Source organism: Pelecanus crispus, chromosome 5 (assembly GCF_030463565.1).
Source record: "Pelecanus crispus isolate bPelCri1 chromosome 5, bPelCri1.pri, whole genome shotgun sequence".
NCBI classification, from domain to species: domain Eukaryota; kingdom Metazoa; phylum Chordata; class Aves; order Pelecaniformes; family Pelecanidae; genus Pelecanus; species Pelecanus crispus.
Genome location: NC_134647.1, coordinates 8,511,439 through 8,537,780, shown reverse-complemented (window position 1 = coordinate 8,537,780; position 26,342 = coordinate 8,511,439). Strand labels below are relative to the sequence as shown.

General features: G+C 40.3%; 1 protein-coding gene across 1 annotated transcript in view; it reads right to left on the bottom strand.

Annotated features, from left to right (window-relative positions):
• Positions 1 to 26,342, bottom strand: part of TMEM163 (transmembrane protein 163) — a 102,708-nt gene that overhangs the window by 10,363 nt on the left and 66,003 nt on the right. The window contains exon 5 of the mRNA XM_075711455.1: positions 11,128 to 11,224. Coding sequence (XP_075567570.1) covers positions 11,128 to 11,224 — 97 coding nt within the window. The remainder of the gene's footprint in view (positions 1 to 11,127; positions 11,225 to 26,342) is intronic.

Genomic DNA, 26,342 nt, shown 5'->3' with positions numbered 1-26,342 from the left:
GCTGTACACGAGACCTTAATTAAAGGACACATATATCTTACTAGATGGCTTCATGTATAAAACAGCACTGTACCTAAAGCGAGATGCCCATCCTGGACTGCCATCTCATTACACAGCACTCTAATAGCTGCAACGTCCCTATTTAAGATTTATTTTATGCAAGATTTCATGCTGTGACAGTTTACCAAAAGAAAGCTTTCCTAGGATGCTCTTTTTTCAGTCCTAGGAAAGGAATAATAGAAGTCAGCAGGCAGCTTTTCTCCACTTCATCCAAACACATTGTCCTCACCCTAAAGAGGGGTTTTCAAAAATGTGACAACAGTCCTGTCCCCGCTTTTAAGGGTTTCACCAAAAGCAGCAGTAATCTTACGGCTTAAGGAAAATTTGTTGATGATGTTGTGACTTTGATCTCTTTCTGAATCTATCACAGAAACTAAAAAAAAAAAAAAGCCACAGGGGATGCTTCAGTGCTTGGCTTATTAGGTGGAGATATTTCAACTCAATTCCCAGCCTAGGAACTAAATTTCAGCTGATTAGTGCTCCTAATCTTTTCCTAGAATGCATCTCACTAATTTTGACCCTAAAACTTTGCCCTGATTTCATATATTATTTCTACCAACTCCCCTCCACCCCCTTCTCCTTTAATTACAGTCCTTTCACTTCCGCTTCTGGGACGTAAAAATGTTCTCATTTCACCTGAAGTGTAGAGTTGAGTAAAAAGGTATTCATCGGTATGGGAGGAAGAAGGCATGCTCAGTGTTCCTCCCCAGTGGTCACAACATGTATAATGTTATGATTAAAATCAATGTAGGATCCTCCTCTCTGGCCCTCCTTGGTAGCTCATTCTGGTGCGATCCCAAACCAAGCTGCTCCTCCCACCCCTCAACAGCTGCAGGTTTCTTTCCACTCTTCTGCCCTCTCCTTAGCTTCCTCTGTGAACCAGCCAAAGGCTGATCCACCTCCGCATGCCTGCAGGAGCTGGGAATTGCTGGTAACACCTTTTTCATGCCATTTTTTCCCTTCCCAGAGAAGCCGGTGTCTCATGGTGTCGTACCTCTTCTCTGCTGAGCCTTGCTCATCCTGGCTGAGGAGGCAGGGACACGTTTCTGGAACACTACAGATGCTGTTGGCAGGAGCGATGTCACGGCTAGCCTGAACCGAGCTGAGTTCGTGGTGTTAAATATTAATTTTGCCCATCTCTGCAACTCCCCATCTGTCTCACAGGTCCCAACAGTGACCCTTCTTCAGTCTGGGTGGCTGGTCACCCTCTTCCCCAGCTCCTGTCAGGGCCTGCTGCCACCCTGCTCCCCATCCCTACCTTCACGTGCTTTCCACTGCCTCCAGCTTCTCCAGGTCCCTCAGCAGCTCTCACATCATCTGGGCACACCGGCTGCGGGATCGCTAAAAGCCCCTCTGCAGAGCATGTTACTTAACCAAAAAGGACTGGCTTCCCTCCTCTTACCCTGAAGGATTCTGTTTATATAGATAGTAACAGAGATGTTTCTAATACAAACACTTAAAAAAAGGTCCAAATCTCTATCACACTTTCTCCCAAGTAATAAATAGTTTATGTAATCAGTCTGGAGGGAGCTTCTGGGAAGCCGGAGGCGCTCTCGCACAAGCTAACTTCAAAAGGGACAAGAGTTTTAATTGCACTTCACTGTCAGAAAACAAACCGACAGCCCAGTGTCTGACTCAAGTAGGAGACTGTCTCTTCACACGGAGATATAAAGATGGGGGGGGGGGCGGGGGGAGGAATATCTTATGAATGTTTAACTGGTACCTTTGGTGCTGGAGTGCTGTGACAAAGCAATTCCACACCGCAGAACACTTCTTCAAGAAAGATAGCAAAGACAGGGTGTGCCGAATGCTGTGGTGGGGGCACTGGGGCAGGAACCAAGGGGCTGTGAACTCCAACAACTATCTCAGGTGATCTTAGATCTCCTGCAAAGGGTCTGCTTGAAACTCTTAAGATCACTCGTGCTTCCCATTTTCCCAGAATTCATCTACATTGTTTTAGCATAAAACAGCTATAAAACATTATTAAAAATGGTATTTGTCCAGCCTCGGAAGTGTCTCTCCAGTGAGACTGCCATTTCTCCAGTTAGTAGGGGATTGAGACCAGCAATACTTTTCACATAACCTACCAAGCAGCTAGCAGTTGCCAACTTTTACTTCTTATCACCGTGCGGTAAAGTCTGAAAACTAGACTTTCCATCAATCACTTGAACAAAGAGTGAAGTGCAGCTGATATGTTTTTCCTAACCCTGGCTTATTAACTAGTTTGAGCATCTGCAACATTCTCACCAACCTGTAAGAAGCACATGTATTTTAGGGTTAAATTAATTGTTTAAGGCCAAACACCAAGCCACCAAACCATATATAATAGGTAACAATTATAAAACAGGATTCTAATGTATGATTAAGGCATACGGTATTTTGATATGAAATGGTAAGCAATAAATTATATATATGTGAGAGACTAGAAATACGTGGGGAAGTATGTAGAAGGACATCTATTGTGTGTATATAATCACAAGTATTATTTGCTGTATGGCTATTGACCTGTAATTCAACTGTTGACATTGTTAAATATATTTATGATGTATTTATTATAAACAATTAAAGTAGTAAACAAATTAAAACTCATAAAGCTACAGTGTGCCACCCCTAGCTTCCCATTTCAACTGTAATCAATAGCATGTGATAGAATTACAGGCAACCTAATCTTTCAAGTGATTTGATTTATAAAATCATTGGAGGCCCCACATCACATGTGCTGCACGTCTTTTGTACACAAACTGATTACATTTTTCCGTCTTTGTTCTGCAGGAAATGTCAGAAATATGGCATGATGCTTGCTTACTCTTGCAAAAAAGTGTCCTTTGCCATACTAATGAGGACAAATGCCAAACTGCATTGACATTACATGTGTTATACTGTTACCTAGGGAAATGCAAGCAGTAACTGAATAGTAAATGGATATTGATTTACAACCCCAGGTGAAATTAAAACAGTCATTCTTAGTGTGGCTGGGTTGGGCTTTTTTAGCCTTCTTTAATAAACAAGAAAAGGTTTGCAAATTCTTTGTGGCAACAGTCAAGATAAAAGACACCATTTACACTTAAATTATATGTATACTATCCAAGAATATATAGTAATTGACGTGGAAGGTAAAGGGGCAAATGAGAAAGGATTTTTATCAGGGAGATGGCAAGCATTAACATTAGCAAATGCAAATGCAAAACAATGCTCGAAAACTCTGCTTAATTTGAGTTTTAAACTCCTTCCTCAATATATTAACAAAACATAAAAAAAATCACTAAAATTTACACAGAAATCCAAGCATGATGTCATCAACAACATGCAGTATCACTATTCCTCCTTATTTGTAATGAAATGTGTGTGTACCAAATCCTCAGGGTCAGCACTGGCTGTGCCTATAGGTCTCTGAAATATCAATAAAGGAATAATAATTCCTTTTCCTAGTGGGAATTATCTTATTACAGCTAATGTATTTTGGAGGACAAATGCTGCGAATAACAATAGGGGAAATATTCTGAATCTGATAGCTAGGGGAAAAAAACCACAGTAAATCATTTCTGAGCCAACAAGAAGTGATTCTATTTTAGGTTCAACACTCAACATTGCAGAAAAAAAACCCTTAAATTACATGATCTGAGAAATATTCATTTAAAATTAAGTGGAATGGTAAACAGAATGAAGGTTTTATATTCCAAATGTCAAATACTGATTAGCTTTGTAAGTCAGGTGTATTGAACAACAGCTAAAACTATCAGAAATCTTAATTCCAAACACCCCAGAAAGAAGAGCAGCTGGCCTACTTCTTCTAACACTTCCAGCAAGTGCATTAGGAACAAAGAAAAGGCGAGGGGGAGAGAGATCTGATCAGTGAAAAATATTTCCTTAGGGGTCAACGATATGAAACTGAAATAATAACTGCAGCATGTCATGCTGAAGCAGACCCTCAAAGAATAAAGATTCACAGCTATATAAGAAATTCACAGCTATATAAAAAATAGAACACAGAAAGAAGTGCAATATGTAGCTGTAAAGTTCCCACACATTAATGGCACATCTCTCTTGCCTGTAAAAAAAAAAAAAATCTGTTTTCTTTGGATTTTGTGATCTTTCCATATTTTTTCAAGTTTTCCAGGTGTACAATAGCATGTTCACAGCTACTCCACATTGAAAACATATGCATAGTATTTGGGCAAATCCACTGTACAGCACGTGCATAGAAAATCTAAGACAGTGTCACTTAAAAATTCTGGGGACGGCTGGGGGCACTGTATGGGCTCTATACAGCACATGTACACCTACTTTTTACAGGAAATCTTACCCAAATATCTAAGCGCTCTAGCTGTAAGATAAGAGTAAGAGAGAAACAGTAAGTTCCTTCAAAACCAACATGTTCCAAGACAAGCAGAAAATGTTACCACATCTGTAAATTCATAAAATGAGAAAGCTTTAATTAAAAATACTTTCAGGCAAATGAGAATGGAGGTCACAGCTTGATAAAGAAAGGGACTTGCACGGATGCGTTGATGCACGCAGAAACTGCATCTACATACACACCCGCACACAAATTTGCCTCCAAAGGAAAATGAAGCATCTCTGCAAAATTCAAGGTAAGGTTATATGACAGACAGAACCTCTCTGGAAGGGACATGAAAGCTTTACTCTCACCATTTACTCCTGTCTAAAAATCAAAGACCCATAATACATTTTCTGGTGCTCACTAACAGTAATGTCCCACGCTTCAAAAACGTGGGAGAAAAAAAATCCATTACACTTCTCACTGCATATACTCAATATTGGCAGTTTCCAGACTTTTTGAATTAATAGATCGCTTCAGTTGCAATATTTCTCCTACATCTACATTATCATCAACCCTGTAACTCATGACTTCATGAATTAGTTCATTTAAAAGCACAATAAGCAATACAATTCTACGGATCAGTTGTTGGAAAACACTGCTCTACATTGCAAATACTGAAAACACTAGCACAAGGGATTGTATTTTGAACCCTGAGGATTAATATGTATCTCAATTACTTGAAAAGAAACTTTTCCCCATGACAGTAAGAAGTGTATAATTAATACAAATACCAAATTATATAATTAAGTGTATAATTAATTCACTGGCCAACTCTCCTGACACAGAATGTCACTTTTCAGGACAGGCTTCTTTTTAATCATAATATAAAGTACTGTGCAAAGGGAAAACCCTAAGTTTACCTAATAGTGACAATTTCTGAACTTGCCGTTAACTGCAGGAGATGGAATCTACAGTTAAAGTTCTGTAAAAATATCAATTCAGTGCTCAATAGTAATTTTAAAAAATGAACATACTGTATAAAACCCTGGTGACCCCTATACCTTGAATCCTGTGGGCTCTTCAGGCTTCCTCATCTAAAAATGGAGATAAAACTAAACAGAAAGGTACAAAGAAAGTCAGTGATGACCAAAGACGGACCTCTAGCCCGACCCAGTATGGCCACGGTTGCTGTTGCATATAGAACACACACACTACCAGGAGTCAAAACTCCAGACAAGCACTTATCACTAAACTTACCCATATTTTAAACCAATTAATCTACCTAGTCATTCCTATCCTGCCTTATAGGCTATTTCAAAGTTAACTACAGTCCTTGGCATATCAAGCAAGGTAACCAAAAGGAGAAATACACCATTTCTGTATTTCCCAAGGTTTTGAAGCATTCAAAAGAATTACAAAAAACATTGCCTGTGCTGAAAGCATGTGTAGTGACATACACTACTTATTATTTATTTTTACTTAGCACAGAGAAAGAGGTAAACCAAACAAAAAGCAGAGAAGAAAAGCAGAAGCAGTATTAAGAAGTGCAGAAAGTCAAGAGCTCTAATTGTCCTCTCTTTTATGCCAGTGCAGATCAGGAGTTCAGTCATTCACAGTGTTTCAACAAAATTACATTCGGCATAGAATAAAAGAGAATTCAAATAGGTGACTGAAAAACGCCTGACTGAGCTAAACCTGAGCGCCTGTTCTGTAAATTAAGTAGCTCCTCTCTGCAGTCTAACAAGAAACGGTGGACATTGCAGCCCCTTACAGGATGGGGTAGTCGAGCTGGAAATGCCATTAACGTGTAAACCTGCCAGTCTCCTTGCAGTTCTCTGAATCCTGGTGAGGATCGTCAGACCTGTGGCTGAAATCATCATGTGAAATGACAACATCACCAGAGACTCCTGTTTCTAAACGTCCACGTAAATAAAAGGAAATCTGTGTTCAAAACATTTGAAAAAGTGTTTCAAATTATTTCTTAGTCATGTGACTATTACACCCTTTCTTACTGATAGTATTTGTGGCTGGAAAGCTGCCTGGCCGAAAAGGACCTGGGGGTGCTGGTTGACAGCCGGCTGAGCATGAGCCAGCAGTGTGCCCAGGTGGCCAAGAAGGCCAACAGCATCCTGGCTTGTGTCAGGAATAGTGTGGCCAGCAGGAGCAAGGAGGTGATTGTTCCCCTGTACTCGGCGCTGGTGAGGCTGCACCTGGAATACTGTGTCCAGTTTTGGGCCCCTCACTACAAGAAAGACATTGAGGTGCTGGAGCGTGTTCAATGAAGGGCAACGAAACTGGGGAAGGGTCTGGAGCACAGGGCTTATGAGGAGCGGCTGAGGGAACTGGGGTTGTTTAGCCTGGAGAAGAGGAGGCTGAGGGGAGACCTTATCGCTCTCTACAGCTACCTGAAAGGAGGTTGTAGTGAGGTGGGTGTTGGGCTCTTCTCCCATGTAGTTAGCGATAGGACGAGAGGAAATGGGCTCGAGCTGTGCCAGGGGAGGCTTAGGTTGGATATCAGGAAAAATTTCTTTACGGAAAGGGTGGTCAAGCATTGGAACAGGCTGCCCAGAGAGGTGGTGGAGTCACCATCCCTGGAAGCGTTCAAAAAACGGGTAGACGTGGCACTCTGGGACATGGACTCTGGGACAGTCTACCTTTTAGTCTACCTTTGATGGGTTTGGTGTGGACTTGGTAGTGTAGGTTAATGGTTGGACTGGATGATCTTAAAGGTCTTTTCCAACCTAAACGATTCTATGATTCTATGATTCTATTTTCATGAAAGCAACTCTCCTGAGATCCACTTCAAGGACAACAGAAGATTTACATTAAAGATCTCATAAATTCTTTCCAAGGAAAAGTCTGTCTTGCTACACGCAAATTAAGAACTGACAGATATGTAAGCAACATATCTTATATGCAACAAGAAATACAATGAACTGTGTATCATTGATCCAGAATTATTCAGAAGTGACTGACTACGCTTTTAGGATTTTAATCACAGCATCTTACAATTAGCAAGCAGATACTTAATTGCTTGATCTGTTTCATTTCTTAAATTAAATTTGTCCATATTGTACCGTTTTCTCCAAAACTTATGCAAATTAAAATGAACTCAGAGAAATTATAACTGCTCCCAATTTTCAAGTCCAAAAAAGTCACTGAAGTTTACCGCAAATTAAGATGTAAAAAGAGACTTTATAGTTCTGAGAACGATGCAGTCATGTTGCTCTGCACTAACATAGCATTAATCTTGAATCCCCCACAAACAGTAGAGCAACACATTCCAAACCGTTTCTGCCTTTGAGACTGACAATACTAGCTTTGTGTTCAGCACCTGAACACCAAGAGCAACATTTTCCGGTCGGGTTTTAGCCACATTCTCTCCCCTAAAATTGAAGTCACACATCTAAAATTTCACAAGAAATTTTAGCTTTGAAAAGTACCCACATCTTCAATGACCTTTGCTTCAAGAACTACTAATAAAGATGTAAATTGTACAAAAAAAAAAAATCATGCGACTATGACTCACATGTGTAACTCACATTGAAGCATATGTCCTCTTAATCTAGTGCAGAGCTCTTCACCCTAGTTTTATACCAGTTTGGGACACCAGTGGAGTTACACCACCTTTCCTTGGACTTAATGTTCTGTTCTTGCTCACACCACGAGGCTACTTTCCTGGCATCAGGGTAGCACGTTAATATGAAATCCCAGTAACACAGAAATCACCATCAGAAAATATTTCAGGTCACTACTGTGACCAGAACTGGTTACTTCACTGCTATGCAAAAAGCCATTAGCAGAAAATGCTGTTCTACTATTTTTCTGTATATGTCCATACATTATAGCTAAATTACATCATAAGATATTACAGAAATTAGTATCATTAGCAATTAGTTCATCGGTCATCCAAGAATTAGAAGACAGCACCCTAGATAAAAGAGTGGAGGCAGAAACTTCTCCCCCTTACTGATTTAATTTGAGCAGATTTCCACTCTGCTAAAATGCTAATGATATCACCAGGGCAGCTGCAGATTAGCTGAGAACATACTCGATCAGCAAAGGCCCAAACAACTGGGAAGAATGACTACTTCTGCTGAGGCATAGAGCAGCTAAGGGAGCATTATGCAAACAGAAAATCAGCATCAGATTCAGGCAGAGCTAGAGCAACTGAAAAGGTTTCTATTAAACATCCTTTTCTCCCAGCTATTTTTAATGTAGCAACTCTTAGGCATAATGCCTCACTGGCCATGACTTGCAGTAGTAATGCTGTTCTCTCAGTCTCCCCATTTTTCAGTGTTATTCTTAGTTACACAGAGATATTTCACTTGCCATGCAACCTTTACTGAATCAGTTTCCCACAGTGAGATGTACTGAAAGACTTTCACATGAGTATCCTTGCCATGTAATTTCAGAGACACTGAACAGAAGTACCATCTTTTTTCATCCCTTGTTCTAACCTACTTTCCAGGCAGAAGTGCAAGGCATGAAAATCCTTTACATGTGTGCATGTGTTTTTCACCCTGCCACCAGTCAGCCACAGTCCGTGCCATGCCAGATACATCTTTCAAGTTGCTGATAGTACTTGAGTGCCTAAATGAGCGAGAACAGTCAGCCCAATGTCACAGGAACAAAATTATCTATTTATCCTGATGCTGTGTCAAATGTAAGCAGTATGCACCCTAACTTTTACCTACTTGACACATTTTTGGTGCACCAAAGTCTGAATCCAAGGCAGTCTGTGACAAAAGGGATCTGTACAAACTATTCTTACAGTTACTTATTCTTATTTGAAATGTAATGGGATCTTCTCTTCAGGGATACCTTTCTGTAGCTCTGATTTCATATTTTTTTCCCTTCTGTAAACGCATTTCAAAAATTAAAAATGAGGAAGTACAATAAGTTTCCAAGTCATAAATAACTTTGATGATGCAAATAGGAGACATTTCTCCCCATGTAAGAAACACCCTCACCTGTAGACAGGACCTGTAATGATGGAAGAGTGAGATACAGATGACACACCTTTTAAACTTTTGTTCCTACTGCTGGAATGATTAGGGAATTTTCCCACAATGAACTAGACTGACACATCCAAATAAATCTGATCTACACTACCATAAATTCACCAAACAGGTGTTTTAATTATTATTGCAGCCTCCCTTCTTTCTTTACTTCTGCTTCACAGAGTCAAGACTATACATTTCATTTTCTCCCTAAATAGGAGTCAAACTCTAGCCAGATGTGCTGTTTGGGTACAGCCAAGTTAAGAGGTTGTCCTTTAGCTGGTCATCACTGTAGGGTCTCCCCTCACCCTTATCAGGATCTCCTTCAGCCTCACTGGCACAATGGCATCCATGCTCACTCCCTAACCCAGTTCTGTCAAAATGTTTTGGCTGAGTTTAACAACTGACTATTAAAAGTGTTTAAACTAACCTAGATCATTTTGACAGAACCAGGCTGGTGAACAACTACATGTGCTGTTTTGCTGGCAGAGCTGAGGAGTCAGTAAATTATGAAGACTGGAAAAGAGGAAAAGTAAAATGCAAGGAGAACATGAATCACCTACAGGCAAACAATGCACCCAGTTGCAATTCAGTAATGCATTAGTTCATGGGCTTTTGCTACACTACTCATCTTTGCCCATATTTCACTAAACTACTGAAAATAAGTTTCTGTAGTTGCCCAGCTTCTTAGAAGTTTCCATGAGAGCAGAGGACCCAGTAGGTCATCTGCACTGTTAACAGTGGGTAGCAAGTTGAAATTCCATTTTGGCTTTTTTTTCCAGCTCTGCCTCCAGCTCTGGTTGAAAGCAAGGAGTTTAGGTTTCTCTCTAGGGATGTGTTGAGAACGGTACTTTGCAGGGTGAAGCCCCGATATGAAAGTCTGCGCGCACTTACAAATAGGCCAAATTTCATGAATGCTGAATACAAAAGGTCCAAGTCAGGTTGTATATACAGTAACTGAACTGAAGCCTCATTTTGTTTGAGCACATTAAGAAGAGTCTTCTGGGAGTGGAACCATTGCCAAATGGCTCTGCCAGTGAGTAGCTGGTTTGGATGAGTAGAGCTCAGGGAAGTTAATACCCACTACTGAAAGGAAGCAAGCAGGACAGGACAGAGCAGAGCTGAGAGAAAGGCTGCTGGGAAGAGCTGCTCTATAGGCCAAGTAGGGGCTGGCTTTCATAACCAAAAGAAAGCAGAGAGCAGGAGAAAAGCCCTTTGTGATGCTCCATGGTGAGCCAGTTGAAAAGCCAGCTCTTTCACCCAGCATGCTCCCCTCACCTGTTTCATTCCTGCTACTCGTACATGGCTCTGGAATTGGAGGCAAGAGCTGGAAAACAAAAGAATACAATCCAAAAATACATTTTTCCACATTAAAAATAAAATACTGAAGCCATTGGAGTAGTAAACTGTGGAAACATTCTCCTCATAAAATTCTACTGTTTTCATTAAGCCCAGAGAGACCTCCTCTCTGTAAGTGAACTCTTACAGTCCTGTATAAAAGCTTTAAGTGATTATGCTGAGAAAGATTTGGCCCATAAAGATAACCATGGAGAAGAAAAGATGGGTCAAGCCTTTAAAAACCTATAAAGACTAGACTCCATCACATAAGGAAAAAATACTGCTTGAAGAATAGGACCGGTATGTGCAGCCAGGCAGGGTACGCACTTCCTACAGCTTTGCTGAGTTCAGTGGGGCTTGCTGAAAGGAGACGCTGGCCTTTCTCAGTCTCACTGGCAATGCAGGGAACAAAGAGAACATTTTAAAGAACACAAATCACCTTACCACTTCTGGAAGCACCTTCTTCGCAAGATCATGGATAGCTTTGATCACAATACATAGAGATGACAGGAGGAATATGACACCCAAGATAACACAAGCTCTGGGGAAAAAAAGAGAAAAATAAAAAGAAATGTTAAGAACGTATTTGGAGTTGTCAACTCTCCCACTGCTGAAGGATAACAGAATATTAATAATAAAAGAATCTTAAGGAGCTAAAGATAGAGACTTGAATTAAAGAAAAGAATGAAAAGAAATGTCCAGTTCCTCTCCAGTTCTTAAAACCTGGATTACATGTGAGAAGACAGGGCAGACCAGGTGAAGTTTCAGAGTGAGAAAGACATATGTCTCTTCTGCTCCTGATGATTTATCATAGAGTCCTTTAGAGGTCTGTTTCTCTTTGTTTGTTTTGCTAGGATCTTGCGTAAGAAATAATCAAGGGACCTTCATTCTCTTTACCAAACCAGGACAGATGTTTGGTAAATCTGGTCAGTAGCATAACAGAACCTGAAACATCTGTTTCCCCCACAAATCTCCCAGAAAAAAGATTTTAAGTGCAGATATTAAAAAAAAATCAGCAGGTTAGGTGCATCACTTCATAGGCTGTCCAAGGCTCTCTCAATACCTAAATAAGGATCAGAGTCTCATGAGATTAGGTGCTGTGCAGAGTTAGACTCTGAATAAAGATTCCTGCCCTGCAAAGCTTACAATCCAGTCTTGTAAAAAGCAAACAAATGGGTTAATGAAGAGAAGATAAAGTAACAGAGAATAATTAAATTTTGTATAGGACACAGGCACAATGAGGTTTACAAAGCACATAATGCATACCCAGAACCTCACAGTAAAAGAGAAAACTCTTGCTTTTGTTCAAACATACAGACCAATACTACCCTGAGATGGAGCTCCTCTTGCCATGAAATACTTCAGGATATAAGGCTTTGATTTACTCTACACAAACAATAATGGCCAGTCAATTACAGTATTGATATATCCATAACTCCATTTTACTAATAGCTTTTCATATAAAATTCTATTACAATAGATAGATATACCGTAAGAGCAATTTCTTGCAAAGCATGAAATAGTTAAGAACCGATATCTATATGCACATTTTTTTCTTCAAAAGTTTCATTTCCTTTGTTTGTTATTCATCATTTGGTACCTATCTGTTAGCTCGGTTTACAGATGCTATAATTATTCCAGTAGCATGCTACTATTTTCAACAACTCAGACATCAGGCCATCTGGTTGTTGGCAGCACATGTAACGTTCACACCAAGCTCAAGCTAGAGACTGCAGTTGAACTGGCATTGCTGTGCCTAGGTCAGAAGATGCAGTTGCAGCAGCGGTGCAGGTGAGTCGCTGGTCATTTTGTTCCCCAACACAAGCGACACTAAACCACGCTGTGGATAATCCACATAATCCTACAGACAAGTTCTCAGTAAAGGGGCCGCCCTTCTACGGAAGAGTACATACAACGCAGAGGCTAGCATCCTTCCTAGCGACAGAATGGTATTGTAGATGAGGTACTCGTCTCAGGTAGGCAAAACTCTGCTACACCTATTTTAAGACAGATGTTTAACTCCTTTGTAGTAAATTGCAACACAGCCCTCATTCTTGTTAAACATAACCTGCTGTAAAAAGTAGGCAGGAAAGGCTTGAGACAGTCTGATTAGCCTAGAGTCCTTCCCCTAGACTCAAACACAGAATAAAAATCTGGCCTATAATCCATGACAGAGAAAGAAATTCGCAGGATGGATCCTGTGCAATCCTGCAGCAAGAGGTGATCATTAAATGGTAATACAGATGGGAGAAAAGTTCGTCTCCCAAAAGAATGAATAAAATTGAAAATTAGAGGGCTTTCCATTTTCCATTGCGTATTTGCAAGCAGGTCCCTGTTCTGCAATAGATTCTTTCCAGAGATTTGCAGTTTCACTCTATCTGAATGGATCACTGCACAGAGATCTGGCTGGGGCCTCTTGGCCTACTTTTGTTGAACTCAAATTTTTCAGTACCACCTTTACGTATTACTTCTACAATATTTAGCACTGCCGTAACCTAAGAAGCTTATACTACGCAATCCTTCACATCAGATTCTGTTGTAATGATTATTTTATTTTTTTGGATGAAGTACAGAATCATATACTAAAAGTTCTGCTCATTTACCTGGGACAAACGCAGGCATTAGGTAACTTGAGCACAGAACTGGTCCACAAAAGTTGGCTGACTTGTCTAAGGCCATTTGCTGAGCCAGTGACAGGTTGACATAAGATACATACATTTCATGCAAGAATATGCTGACATTTCATCTGAAAGCGATACTGAGGAACAAGCTTTTCTATCATTCCTAGCAGGCTTAAAGAAACACAGCCACAAATCTGTGAGTTGGAAACAACGGATTAAACTTCCTTGTGCCAATACGTATTGTTGAATGCCAAGGGTATGGGAAAGAGAAGGCAGCAAATCATCATCACTTTCCCTTAGCATACCTTCTATTCCCAGGTCAAGGGAGGGGATTCTGCCCCTCTACTCTGCTCTGGTGAGGCCTCACCTGGAGCCCTGCGTCCAGCTCTGAGGCCCTCAGCACAAGAAGGACATGGACCTGTTGGAGCGGGTCCAGAGGAGGCCACAAAAATGATCCGAGGGCTGGAGCCCCTCTCCTACGAGGCCAGGCTGAGGGAGTTGGGGTTGTTCAGCCTGGAGAAGAGAAGGCTGTGGGGAGACCTTATTGCAGCCTTCCAGTACTTAAAGGGGGCCTACAGGAAGGATGGGGAGAATCTTTTTAGCAAGGCCTGTTGTGGCAGGACAAGGAATAATGGATTTAAACTAAAGAAGAATAGATTTAGACTGGATATAAGGAAGAAATTTTTTAGAATGAGGGTGGTGAAGCACTGGCACAGGTTGCCCAGAGAGGCAGTGGATGCTCCATCCCTAGAAACCTTCAAGGCCAGGTTGGACGGGGCTCTGAGCACCCTGCTCTGGTTAAAGCTGTCCCTGCTCACTGCAGGGGGTTGGGCTGGATGATCTCTAAAGGTCCCTGCCAACCCAAAGCATTCTATGGTTCTATGATCTTCTGAGGAAGACAGGCAAATATTCCCTCAGGGCTTGACAGGAGCCTTGCTAGCACAAGTCTAATGTGTCCAGGAAACCAGCACTTGTCCTGACCACTGGCTGGATTCAGTTCTCATGTGTGTTGGAGAGTTTGGGGTTATCTCTGTAAATTCTCCAACCACCCAAGCCTAACAGCAAGTATTCTGCATCTTCGCCTGTGCCAGCAGATAAGTAAAGACTTCAGCAATCTTGAGCTGCTTCTTATTCCCCAGATCAGTTTTACTATGTTAAAAGAATTCCCATACACCTACTTAACCAGAAATAGCTAAAAGTAGAAAGAAAAAAGGAAGATATTAATAACAGCGACAAGGGTATTAATAGCAGACAGAAATGCAGTCTGAGGTTTGAAGCAGCATTCGGTCAACATATTTAGCAAGCCTAGCTTCTCCTTTATATGCTGGCTTTTGGAATCCATAGCCATGCAAAATTCATGAGTAATGGCATAGAACATAGTGCAAAAATACATGTTTCTCATCTTCTTGAGTGTATCAATTTATCTGCAAAACCCCTAAAACAAAATACTGCATGGTGTCTTCTTTCAATCTCATTTGCCAGAAAAATAATTTCTGGCTAGACTGCAAATCATGCAAAATTCAACTACAAATATACACAATAAGAAACCTCCAAAAATTAATCTGAAATGTTAGCTGTAGTACATAATAAACAAATTGTAATTGGTTATTTTAAGGTTGCTTTATTTTCAGGCCATTAGACAATGAAAACTTTAATACAAGCCTGCTAACTTCCATCTGCTAACAATTACTCAACTGCTTTGTAACTAAATAGTGTTTCCAACTGCACATGAAGGGTGTTAGTGCCAAGGTTGTTGGCAAATGCAATTTCATTAATAGCATTCAATTAAATTAGATGAGCCAACTGCCATTTCTAAACAAGTTCAAGTCAACGCAGAAGTACCCATAAAAATTAAAGAAAGAGGAGTTATACAGAAGTGAGGTTTGACTGAAAACCTAGTGAAGATTTTACAGATAGCCCTGGCTTGGAATCACCATAGTGTAATAAATACTCCTCCACCTCCAGGTCCCCCATGATCACTGCCAGCAATTCAGACACTCTGGAGCAACTGGTGGTCCACCTAATTGCCCTCATATTCCAGAGCATTGCTACCTTCTGGCTAAGACATGAGGGTACTCCCTGTCCAGCGACACCCACGGTGAACAGATCTCCACGTATCATCTGCCACCGCTACCACTTACTTACATCTCCACCACCTACTGAAGATCGTGTACTTATTTTACAGCCATTTCTATGTGAGTTAGTATAAGAGCTTCCCACTAAATATCTACTACATCATTAGAGATGTAATTGATCTGTAACGCAAAATAATTGATCACTACAAGATTGACAGGCAACAGAAAAGATCTAATGAAGAATACATGAATCTGAAATCTCCCTCAGTTCCATGTAATATATTGCTTCTAAAAAGAAAGAGAAACAGAGACAATTTAGTCAAAACATTTTAAAACATAATGGAAAACCATGATTTGATTTTCAGAAACAATAAGCTTTCTGGAATCTTTCAGAATGCAGTATAGTTAAAAGAATAATGGACTAATTCAGAAAGGACAAGGTGAGGGCATCTCTCTCATATCCAGGCAATAATCAACTTTTAGGTCAACTAAAGCTCAAACTTCCACAGTTTTTTTTTTTTCTTAGAGCAATGACACTTGGAATGCAAGAGTAATTAAAACTACATTACTAAGTTGTCAGTAAAGAGAATTTAATATTACGATTTTATCAGTGAAACCACCAAGTCTTCTTTAGTTTGCTGTAGGTCTTGGTAGCAGATCATGGTCTGCCGAAGATACTTCTTGACGTGTTTTTGATGCAGCATTTCTATCTGAAAATCCAGAAGATAATATAAAGTATATTTCATTGTATTAAAAAATGAACTCATCAATTTTGTCAACTTTTCAATATAACTTTGTCACAGATGAAATGTACTGTTAAATCAGTTGTACTGCAGCCTCAGGCACTGAGAATGAAATTAGTTGGGACTTTCAAAATGCCAAAGACTTTATACAACTTTTGAGCTTCAGTTGCTGCTAGCTCTCTTCTAGTCGAATTCAGAAACATGATCATGTCTAAATCGTAAAAACTAAACTTACGTCTCCAATCTAAAGCTTGGTTCTGGGTGTGCTACAACCTGACAATTTCCAAAAGACATTCTTCTGAAAGCAGCACTACAACCCATATACAACACATTTATATTTATACAGCCCTATAAATATCCATTTTGTATTACACCAGTCTGGATATTTGCACTCACACCCATCAAAATAAGATCATTGTAACTGTATTACATGACATACAGCTGCCACCTCATCTTTTCCATAACACATTCCCTGTATGGAGCTCCAATAGACACAATTCTTCATTTTTATGACAAATTCTCACAACTCATAAGGAAACCAGAAAAGGAATCTCTCACTGTAAGCACCTGATAGTCTTTCCCTTAATCAAAAATTTGTTACTTTGCGCCTAAGTTAATGGCTTTTAAGCAGGCAGCTATGAAAAGTACTGAGATTCAGGGTGTTCCATCTCCACAAACTGTCAATTTTCAAGCTGCTATTTGTAAGTTGACATTTTTTTCCCTCTATTTATCACAGAATTGATTTCCAAAGGACAAAAAGTCCAAGTATTCAATTCACTTCCTTCTAGCAGACACAGCAAAACAGCCTTCTAATTCATGGGATTACCCTTAATTCTGTCTTATATTTGTAATTATTTGTTACGATTCCCTACAGGTAGTGATAAGACTAAAATTCTGTAACATTTCCATCATAGAACTAAAGACTAATCTCACTCAAATCTCTGTGGTGATTAATCTTCAACATAATAAAGCAATTTTACCTTTAGCATGGCCCTTGCCACACTGAATACTCTTTACATGAGTTGACCCATTCCAGCCAAAGGGACTGCTCTTCCGTGTAAGTGGCAGTCAGCCTGAAGTAAGACTGCAGATTTAGACTCTCAGCTACTTGTTTTGTACCTTTTTAAAAAAAATAAATAGATAATAATAATAATAAAGTTACAAATACACCCCCAGTGACAAGCTGTGCTATATAGTACCTCAAAAGAGATCTGGGGTAAGCTGCACAAGGGTGACTGATAACAGAGTTTTCCTCATACCAACTGACTGCTATAAAATAGCCACTGCAAGAGGCTTCCCTTCTTAATTATCATCCTGCTATCTTTCTGGCAAATGGAATACAGTAACACAGTACCAACGAGGGTTTGTAATGAAGCTCTTGGTAATTGCTTCTCTCAAGTCAATCTGCTCTCATATGCAGCAAAGGTGGTGCAACAGAATGAAGGATTCAGAAAAAATTAGTGATGCATACGAATACAATCAGCAAAAATGTGTTAGCTTTCTCTTAGCAGCTCACAGACACAGTTGTTTTGGGGCAGTGGAAGGGGAAAGGGGTCTCATGTACTTGGTAGTATGTCTGTTACATCCTGGAATCTATTTTACCACCACACTTCAAGTTCATTAAAATAGTCCCTGAAATGTGATGACACTGTGCAGAATAAAACAAGATTGTCAGTACCAGTCTAATTAATTCCCAGTTTTGTTAACATATGATACAACTAAAATGCAATATTAAAAACCTAACCTTGTCAAATACTGCGCTATTCTCCCACCTTTTTTATACGTTGCTGTATCTCAGATTAGTTGATCTTTTTTGATTACATGGGTTATCTGTTTTTTTATTACTTTTATCAGAGTAAAGAACCTCAGAGAATCATAGAACACCACAGGTTGGAAGGGACCTCAAAAAATCATCTGGTCCAACCTTTCAGGGGAAAGGGAGCCTACATGAGATTATCTAGCACCCTGTCCAGCTGCATCTTGAAAACCTCCTGAGATGAGGACTCTACCACGTCCCTGGGGAGGTTGTTCCAGTGACTGATTGTTCTCACTGTAAAAAATTTCTTTCTTGTATCAAGATTACTTACCTTATTCATTGAGAACATCGCTTACGTTATTCATGGAAAACATTTTAATAATTTCAGCAGAGCTACAGAGATAAACATGACAGAGAACTGTGAGAAAAGTCATTATAAACCACTAGCATTTGTGTTAATATTCTTGAGGTAGAAACTATATTCTCACATTTGCAAAGCTGCCATCAAAACAAGCTTCAGTTCCTCATGCAATTCTCTGGCAGCTACGATACTACAAATAAAAGATAATACTCCTAATTTCTACATATAATTCTGTTACCTTCCAAGAAGATGGTTTACTCTAGTTTATTTTAATTCCATATTTTCTTGATTGCTAAGAATCTTACAATGTTATATATTCGTAAAAGAAATTAGTTTTCCACCATGGGAATAGCAGAACAGTTTGCGCAGAGAGGTTTTGGAGTCTCCATCCTTGGAAGATTTCAAGACCTGACTGGATAAAGTTCTGAGCAACCTATTCTGATCTCACAGCTGACTCTGCTTTGAGCAGGAGCCTGGGCTAGAGACCTCCTAAGGCCCCTTCCAACCTGAATTATCCTATGATCCTATGAATTTTTATTCACAAAATCTTTATCTCTGCAGGCTCTGTCAAGATCTTTCAGCACTAATGGCTCCTAATGGCCCACAGAAAAGGAAATGTTAAAATCTCTACAGGCTGTTTTCACCGCTGGAGTGAAAAGGTAGTGTTAAAACTATTACTTTGCAAGGAACTGTAACTTAGCATTAAAATGAGCTGCAGGCCACTAAGAGCAATATGAGCTCTATGCCCAGGAGTAATGTGAGCTTTTTGAACAAAGCTGAGCAAATCAGTTTCATGATGGATACAGAATTTAATCTCTGAATAAACCCACTAATGAAACCTCTGGACTTTAAGTAAGAAAAAATTTAAATTCTAAAAGTAATTCTTTTAATAAAAACCTATAAATGTTTTAATGCCTGCTTCCCTATGATTTGAAAGGATTTTAGTATTAGTGGGTGACAGAGTGAGTATCATGTATGGAAACATTCAGGGCAAGTCATATGGCACAACTTGCAAGGCAATTGCCCAAGAGGTTTTTGTTATGTCAGGAGCTAGGAAAATATTTTTAAGCATACAGTATTCATTCACTTTCTAATTCTGTATCTTTCTACACATTCTTTCTCAATTGTCTTCCGCATCTACCCACATGACAGGAACCCTCTTGTATTTCTTCACTTTGCTGGTATTCTTGTTTTCATTCTTCCCATAAGCAAATACAAATTACGTTCTGTGATTCCTCCTTCATTAGTAACTTGGAGCTTGCAATAATCTGCACCACATTTCTTCTACATGAGAGGCAGTCGGCCTGTTTAAACAAAGCTAGGCCTACTTTCATTTAATATTTGTATTATGGTAGCTCTTATGGTCTGATTACAGTAGCCAAGTATAAAATTCCAGTCACAGCAAGCCCAAGATTTCTCAAGCATAGGCAAAATTGAATGCTGATACTCAGAGGGTGAGAACTTGGGAGAAAAAAGCTCAATTTTTGGTCACCAACGAATGATTTTCTGGTGGCAAACCAGCGGGTTCTGGCCGATGAGGATGAAGTGGAGCAGGGTAGAGAAAATAGAAGAGGACTCAGAACTAAGTCAGCACACAAAGAATGTGGAAAGGGAAGAAGTCAGAGGATGTTACGCAAAGAAGGAACTGAAAGTGTATGTTCTGGTTTGCAGTCATTTGGGGTGCCAAGGGACGGCTGGGGATGTTGCATGTGTGGGCCTCTCTTTGCCTTCTCTTCCCTTGACCTCAACTGCAATCCATGTCCCACTGAGACCCACAGCTTTTCTCCTCACAGCTGCCATCTCCTCCACAGCAGCCTGTGTGCTTTCTACACATCCTGATCTGCTGTCACACAAGTGAGGAATAAGAGGAATTGAGCAAGGACCATTCCTGCCACCAAGAAAGAGTATGTACGGAAGGAGCGGAGAGGCTTAAGCAGCCATGCTAGGAATGTCTGCCTGCACAGCAACAGCTGCCCCCGACCACACCCCAGACACAGCAGAGGCAGGTGATGGTGAAATCTCTACGGCTGGGTACCGCATCTCTTTGGCAGGAAAGGGCCTGTTCAGTCTACTGCACACTGTGCCACAGGCACAACTCTGCTGCTCATTATTTTAAAAAGAGGTGTGAAAATTACAGTGCAGCTGTTCCCTAACATTTGTTCTTTGTTACCTATTCTGCAATATTGCTGACATAATTCTAGCCACATTCTTCATCAGGGTGACAGCCAGAACTGTGAAGACTGTAAAATCTGCCTCTAAACCCATTAAAGGGCTTACTCAAAAAAGAACAATTAGTAACCACTGTGGCACATTACCGTATGTGGCAAATATGCAATATCAGCCCCAGTCTTGAGATTCCTGCTTCTTTGTCATGCTCTACTGCTAATCTTAAGCTTCTTTGTACCCAATTAGACAGTTACATTGCTTGTTTATGTTTGAGGTGTAGCTTATCTATTATCAGGTGTAGTTACTGCGGAGGGCTTGGACACCAAACTGTACAGAATCACAGCTGTTCAGAGTATTTACACCTGCCTGCTGCTGGGTGAAGAGGAAATACAGTCACTTTAAGATGCAGTTTAAAAGGAATGGAGTGGGCTCACTGTTCATCACACATGTTCCACAATCCACCTCCAACTGCCAGAATCCAGATCAGCATCGTTACAGCTACTCCTTTTTCTCAGCATAAAAAAAGAAAAGAACCAGATTACAAAATAAAGAGAATTCAAGTAATAGTCCAAATTATCATTGAAAGCCAATTTCTCAATTATTATATTAAAGAATATACTGTGTTATCATATGGTCTAAACTATTCTTAAAGAGCATGGAGGGGAAATGCTGTTTATATCTGAGACTCAGATTAGTTTTGCTAGGGATCCATTTCATGTTGAAAATGTTATAGGCCTTCTTAGACTTTTATTATCGTCAGGAGTTCAACTAGTCGCTGCAGAACAGGGTATTTACATCCTTTAAGATCATGCAGCTGAACTGGGGCAACAGTTCCATAAATAATTTGATTCTCCAGGTATTAAATGTCTGTCAATAAAAGCTAACAGACTTTTCTACAACTCAGAGATTTTGAAAACTCTTACGACCTATTTTCCAGTTCCTGGTCTGCACAGACTGTACAGCTGCACTTATGGTACACCTGCCTTATAACCACCCTCCTGGCCTGTGAAGAGCTGGTCACTGCTCCTAGCCTTGTAGCAGGTGATAGGAGATTCTGTCGTTCCCCTGAATCTGGCAATAAAAGCCTTTTGAGAATTTCTGTCATATTCATTTTTATGGTGATTATCAAATTCCAGTACAGAACACCAACATATCCCTGATTTTGTGTGTGTGTGTGTGTAAATACTAGGCAATACACAAAAATACTGCCTAATCAACTACCAGTGAAGTCAAAGGAAAGGCTTTCATAAATTAAATAGATTTTGGATCTAGCTCCAGTAAAATCATTGCCAAGTCTACAGATGCCACACTTTTAGAAACAGATTTTAGAATGTATAAATATATACATTTGCTATTTCATATTTAATATAAATTCTATGTGTGTGGATTTTGTGTGTGTGCGTGCATAAATGTATGCATACATGCATTTCTGCCTGGATAAGAGCAAAGTTTATGATTGCTTCACTTTTGCCTGAATATGGGACAATAGATTTATGGAGAAATGATGCAGTTTAATAAGTCAGCCTAATGAAGCTCCTCTAAAACTTGTATCTAGCACTGTACCTGGCTGTAGTATTTCAGCTAAATATTTCAGAAGAAAGAATGGTTTAGAAGTTTTCAGTGTGATTAAACAGAAACCATCTTTCTCCTCCTATAAAGCAGATATCCAAGCACAGGTGAACACTTACTTTGCAAACTCTGCACCATGCTCCACTTGGTAGGAGAGACATGCATGTGCCACATGAGGACCAACTCATGGTAGCTGAGAACTAAACAAGAGCTGCAGAGGTAGTTTCTTAGCTATTTGCAGTTTGTAGGCTATCTCCATGCATTTGACATTTCTCCAGATCACTTAGCTACTCCATTCACTCGTCACAAAAGAGTTTTTCCTCCAGCCACAGAGGTTTGCCCTGAACTGTGGGTAGGTGTGGATTTTGCCATCTGTGCTTCAAGTCTCTTTCGTATGTATGGCATAGACAAAATTATCCGCAGTTTTTTCAACGTGACTGATATGTTGGGTCTGAATTGAGAGGAATATTTTCATTCAACACTACCTAAATAGACAGTGCTCATTTAGTCGGGCTAACCAGTACAGCAGAGCCAATCTGCACATGAAAATTTAAATACAACACTAATACGGAAAATTAGGGGGTTTTAATTCTGTGAACCAAGAGAGAATATACCCTGCAACCATACAGATCAGTATGCTCTCTTATTTGAATCAGAGGAAAAGAAAGAAGAGCCAGACCTAACCTCGCAGTATGACAGCCATTTCCTCCCATAAAAGGTGATTTCTAATTCTTTTAAGATTTGGGTGCAAGAGTAGGATACGTCACGATCCCCATATTGCATGCCTAAATGTAAGACACATATATTCAATATAACTTTCGTAAGGCTCCCCATGACCAAACCCTAGGGTAAATGCTCTCAAGTGGCATCATCTGAATATAAGCAAGAGAGAAAAAAGGGTTACAGTTACTTTGGAAGGAGAGGCTCACTCACTCCCTCTGAGGGTCTCACCTGTCCCCACATTTTCTCAGTAAGAAGGAAGTCCTTACACAAACTCACCAGCCATTAACTCCCCACGTTTGCCCAGCAGCCACACAGACGTGCCCACTCCTTTACCAGCAGATGTGGCTCTGCAGAGGCGGCGATGGTGATGGCTCTTTACAAAATCTGCACAGGGCAGTAATAAAGTAATAAAGGGCAATTCCAATGATCACCCTCAAAGCAAAAATCATTGGCAGGAGGAAAGCCTCGGGAGTGCTCTGGACTAGACCATAAGGAACTGGACAAGAGACTGTAGAGCAAAAGTAGATTTGCAATTCAAAGAGATAATGTAGTGCACAGCAGTAAGGTATCATTTCATGAAGCCATACGGCACTTTTCCCTAGCAACTGAAGAAGGATACCATGTACATATCTGACTTCCCCTGCCTTCCAAAAATGAACTGCACCAGAAATTAAAGAGCAGGAGAACAAGGTGTCAAAGGAGTACTCATACCAATGCTGTCAAAGGGAACACCACAGTAAAGGACAGTTCCTTCAGGTATATTCAGTTCTGAGTGGGTGTCTACTTACCATACACAGAGTTATACAGATTATTTTATTATTGCTGTTTACTTAAGTCTAAATTCCAGAAAGAAGGTAACTAAGCAACTGGCAAGGGTTTCTAATCACTTGGCTAGGCTTCTCCAAAGAAGACGTAAAGCTGTATTCTTCTGCTTGATAAACATCCACTGGTTTGTGGCAGTATTTGAGACACTAGTACGCCTACTTGCTGCACTGCCCCATTTACCTGAAGAAGCTACTTACAACCAAAAACTGAACGCAAGGCATACTCCATGGGAAGATAACTGACAGAGAGTACATACCCAGGAGGCCATCCAAGGAAAGGGATTGGTACACTGGTAATGTTGTAGTCATTGAGTATTACAGAAAGGCTGTTGATATCATTAATATGCTTCATAAAATGTTTTTAAATATCCTAATTCCCATGTCATACTGTTACATAGCCGTAAGTTTCACCCGTAGTGCATGAAGTCCTAGGAAAGTGTCAGAATATCCTTGTTTCCTTCCTTCCTTCCTCTCTTCATTACATAACCCTATGTAATGGATAATCCATATATAGAGATATCCACATAGTAGATTCCCAGAGTTGTCTGACAACCAAAAACCCCAGTGAACCACCACCAGGTTCTCCTTTCATCAGGCAAAAAAAAAAAAAAAAGCGCACAAAAAAAAAAAGCACAACAATAAACTGAAGCTATATATACACACACAGATTAGAAATAAGAGCTACATCTTTTTCATTGAGCTTAATTAAACATAGGGGTAGGGTAGTGAAGGATGCAAGAGATTTTCTAATTGTTGCATCCAGCATTCTAATTATGAATCAGGTTTCTTATTTACTCCATCCCTGAGGAGCAGTCAAATATCTTTCTTAGAGATTGCTTTTAGCTCAGACTAAATTAGTGTCGTGGTTTAGCCCCAGCCAGCAACTAAGCACCACGCAGCCGCTTGCTCACTCCCCCTACCTCGATGGGATGGGCGAGAGATTCAGAGGAGTAAGAGTGAGAAACACTCCTGGGGTGAGATAAGAACAGTTTAAGAATTGAAATAAAGTAAAATAGTAATGATAATAATAACAATATAATAATGATAATAGTAATAATAATATACAAAGCAAGTGATGCACAATGCAATTGCTCACCACCCGCTGACCGATACCCAGACAGTTCCCGAGCAGCGATCGCTGCTCCCCGGCCAACCCCCCCAGTTTCTATACTGAGCATGACGCCATATGGTATGGAATAGCCCTTTGGTCAGTTTGGATTGACTATTCTGGCTGTGCCCCCTCCCAGTTTCTTGTGTACCTGGCAGAGCATGGGAAGCTGAAAAGTCCTTGACTAGCATAAGCAGTACTTAGCAACAACTAAAACATCAGTGTGTTATCAACATTCTTCTCCTACTAAATCCAAAACACAGCACTATGCCTGCTACTAGGAAGAAAATTAACTCTATCCCAGCCGAAACCAGGACAATTAGAAATTCTTGGATTAAGCTCTTGCAGTTGTGCTCTTCTGGATGTCTGTGCTGGTGCAGTCCCCCGGGCCACTCTGAGATCCCCGGATCCGCCCTGCTGTGCTGTTATCTTGGTCACAAGCGCAGTGACTTGGGTGTCACACCCTCCCTGGCCACACCTGGGCCATCCGCCGCCTGAATTGTACACCACGACTCAGCTCGAACTGTGGCCAGGATGTAAAATACTGAGCAAACCAGTCATCTTGAGATCCTATAAATAGCGATCCAAAAGGGAGACCTTTCAGGTTCTCCAGGACCGCAGCAGGCTGTGTGACCCAGTATCTCCCTCTGAGCTGGGACCCCTCTCCGGGCAGATTGTGTGAGGATTGAAGGATCGTCCGTCAATGATTTCACGAGGACTCAAAGGCCTGATTTCACGAGGTTCACCAACCGTCTGTTGCTGAATGCCAGCACATAAAATTGAGTAATTAATGAAACTCATGCAAAGGGAAATTTTAATCACAGGTTAACCTCTGTGTGTGTGTGTGCGTGCAATTTGATTTAGAGCTGTTTGTCGGTCTGTCTTGTGTGCGCAACCCTGCTGTAAGTTTCAGGTGACCCTTGCCATTCTCAAATCTTTAACTAAGTCACTATTTTGACTGTAACAAATTCCATCAAATTACTCTGTTAAATTGGCTGATGCTTAAGTGTTGTTAAGGATTATACAACTTAATTCTGTGATCTCAAAAATATTAATAAATCTTAAATTGCTGCTAAACCAAAGCTGTGTAAAAAATCATATTCACGACAATGTCAAAATAGATGAGAATACCAGTTCATTCTCCCCATAATTTAAGAACCCATTAAGAATCAAATCCTCAGGGCAAGCATTTTTCACTCAGCCAATGGGTTCAGCATTCTGACAGTATCAAATCCAGCTGCCACAGCTGAGGTATAATGGATGGAGATGAAAGTTAACTTAGCGATAGCAAAAGTTTTTAGATAACATCTAATTGCAAAGCTGCAAAGATTGCAAGAACTTCCCAATTCTTGATCCACTGTTTTTAAACCTAGCTTAAGGTGAGAAAAGATATGCAAAATAAATACATAAGCAGAGATAACTGAAGCCACCTACTGTTCCAGGTAAAGTGTCATCTTACGCACAAAGAGCAAGCACTCCAGAATCACACATTGCCCCACTGAGGAGAGGAATGCCTATCTTCTCCCGGCAAGAAGCTTTCTCAGCAGCAGGGGGAGGTACGACAGATATCTGCACCCTTGCCTGCCACACAGTAGGCTCCATCTAATTCTTGTTATTTTAGTATTACTGCCAATGTTTTGGATGACAGCTTCACCAATACGGGGGGAAAAAAAAAAAAAAAAAAAAAAAAAAAGACATATCTGGATTCATTAT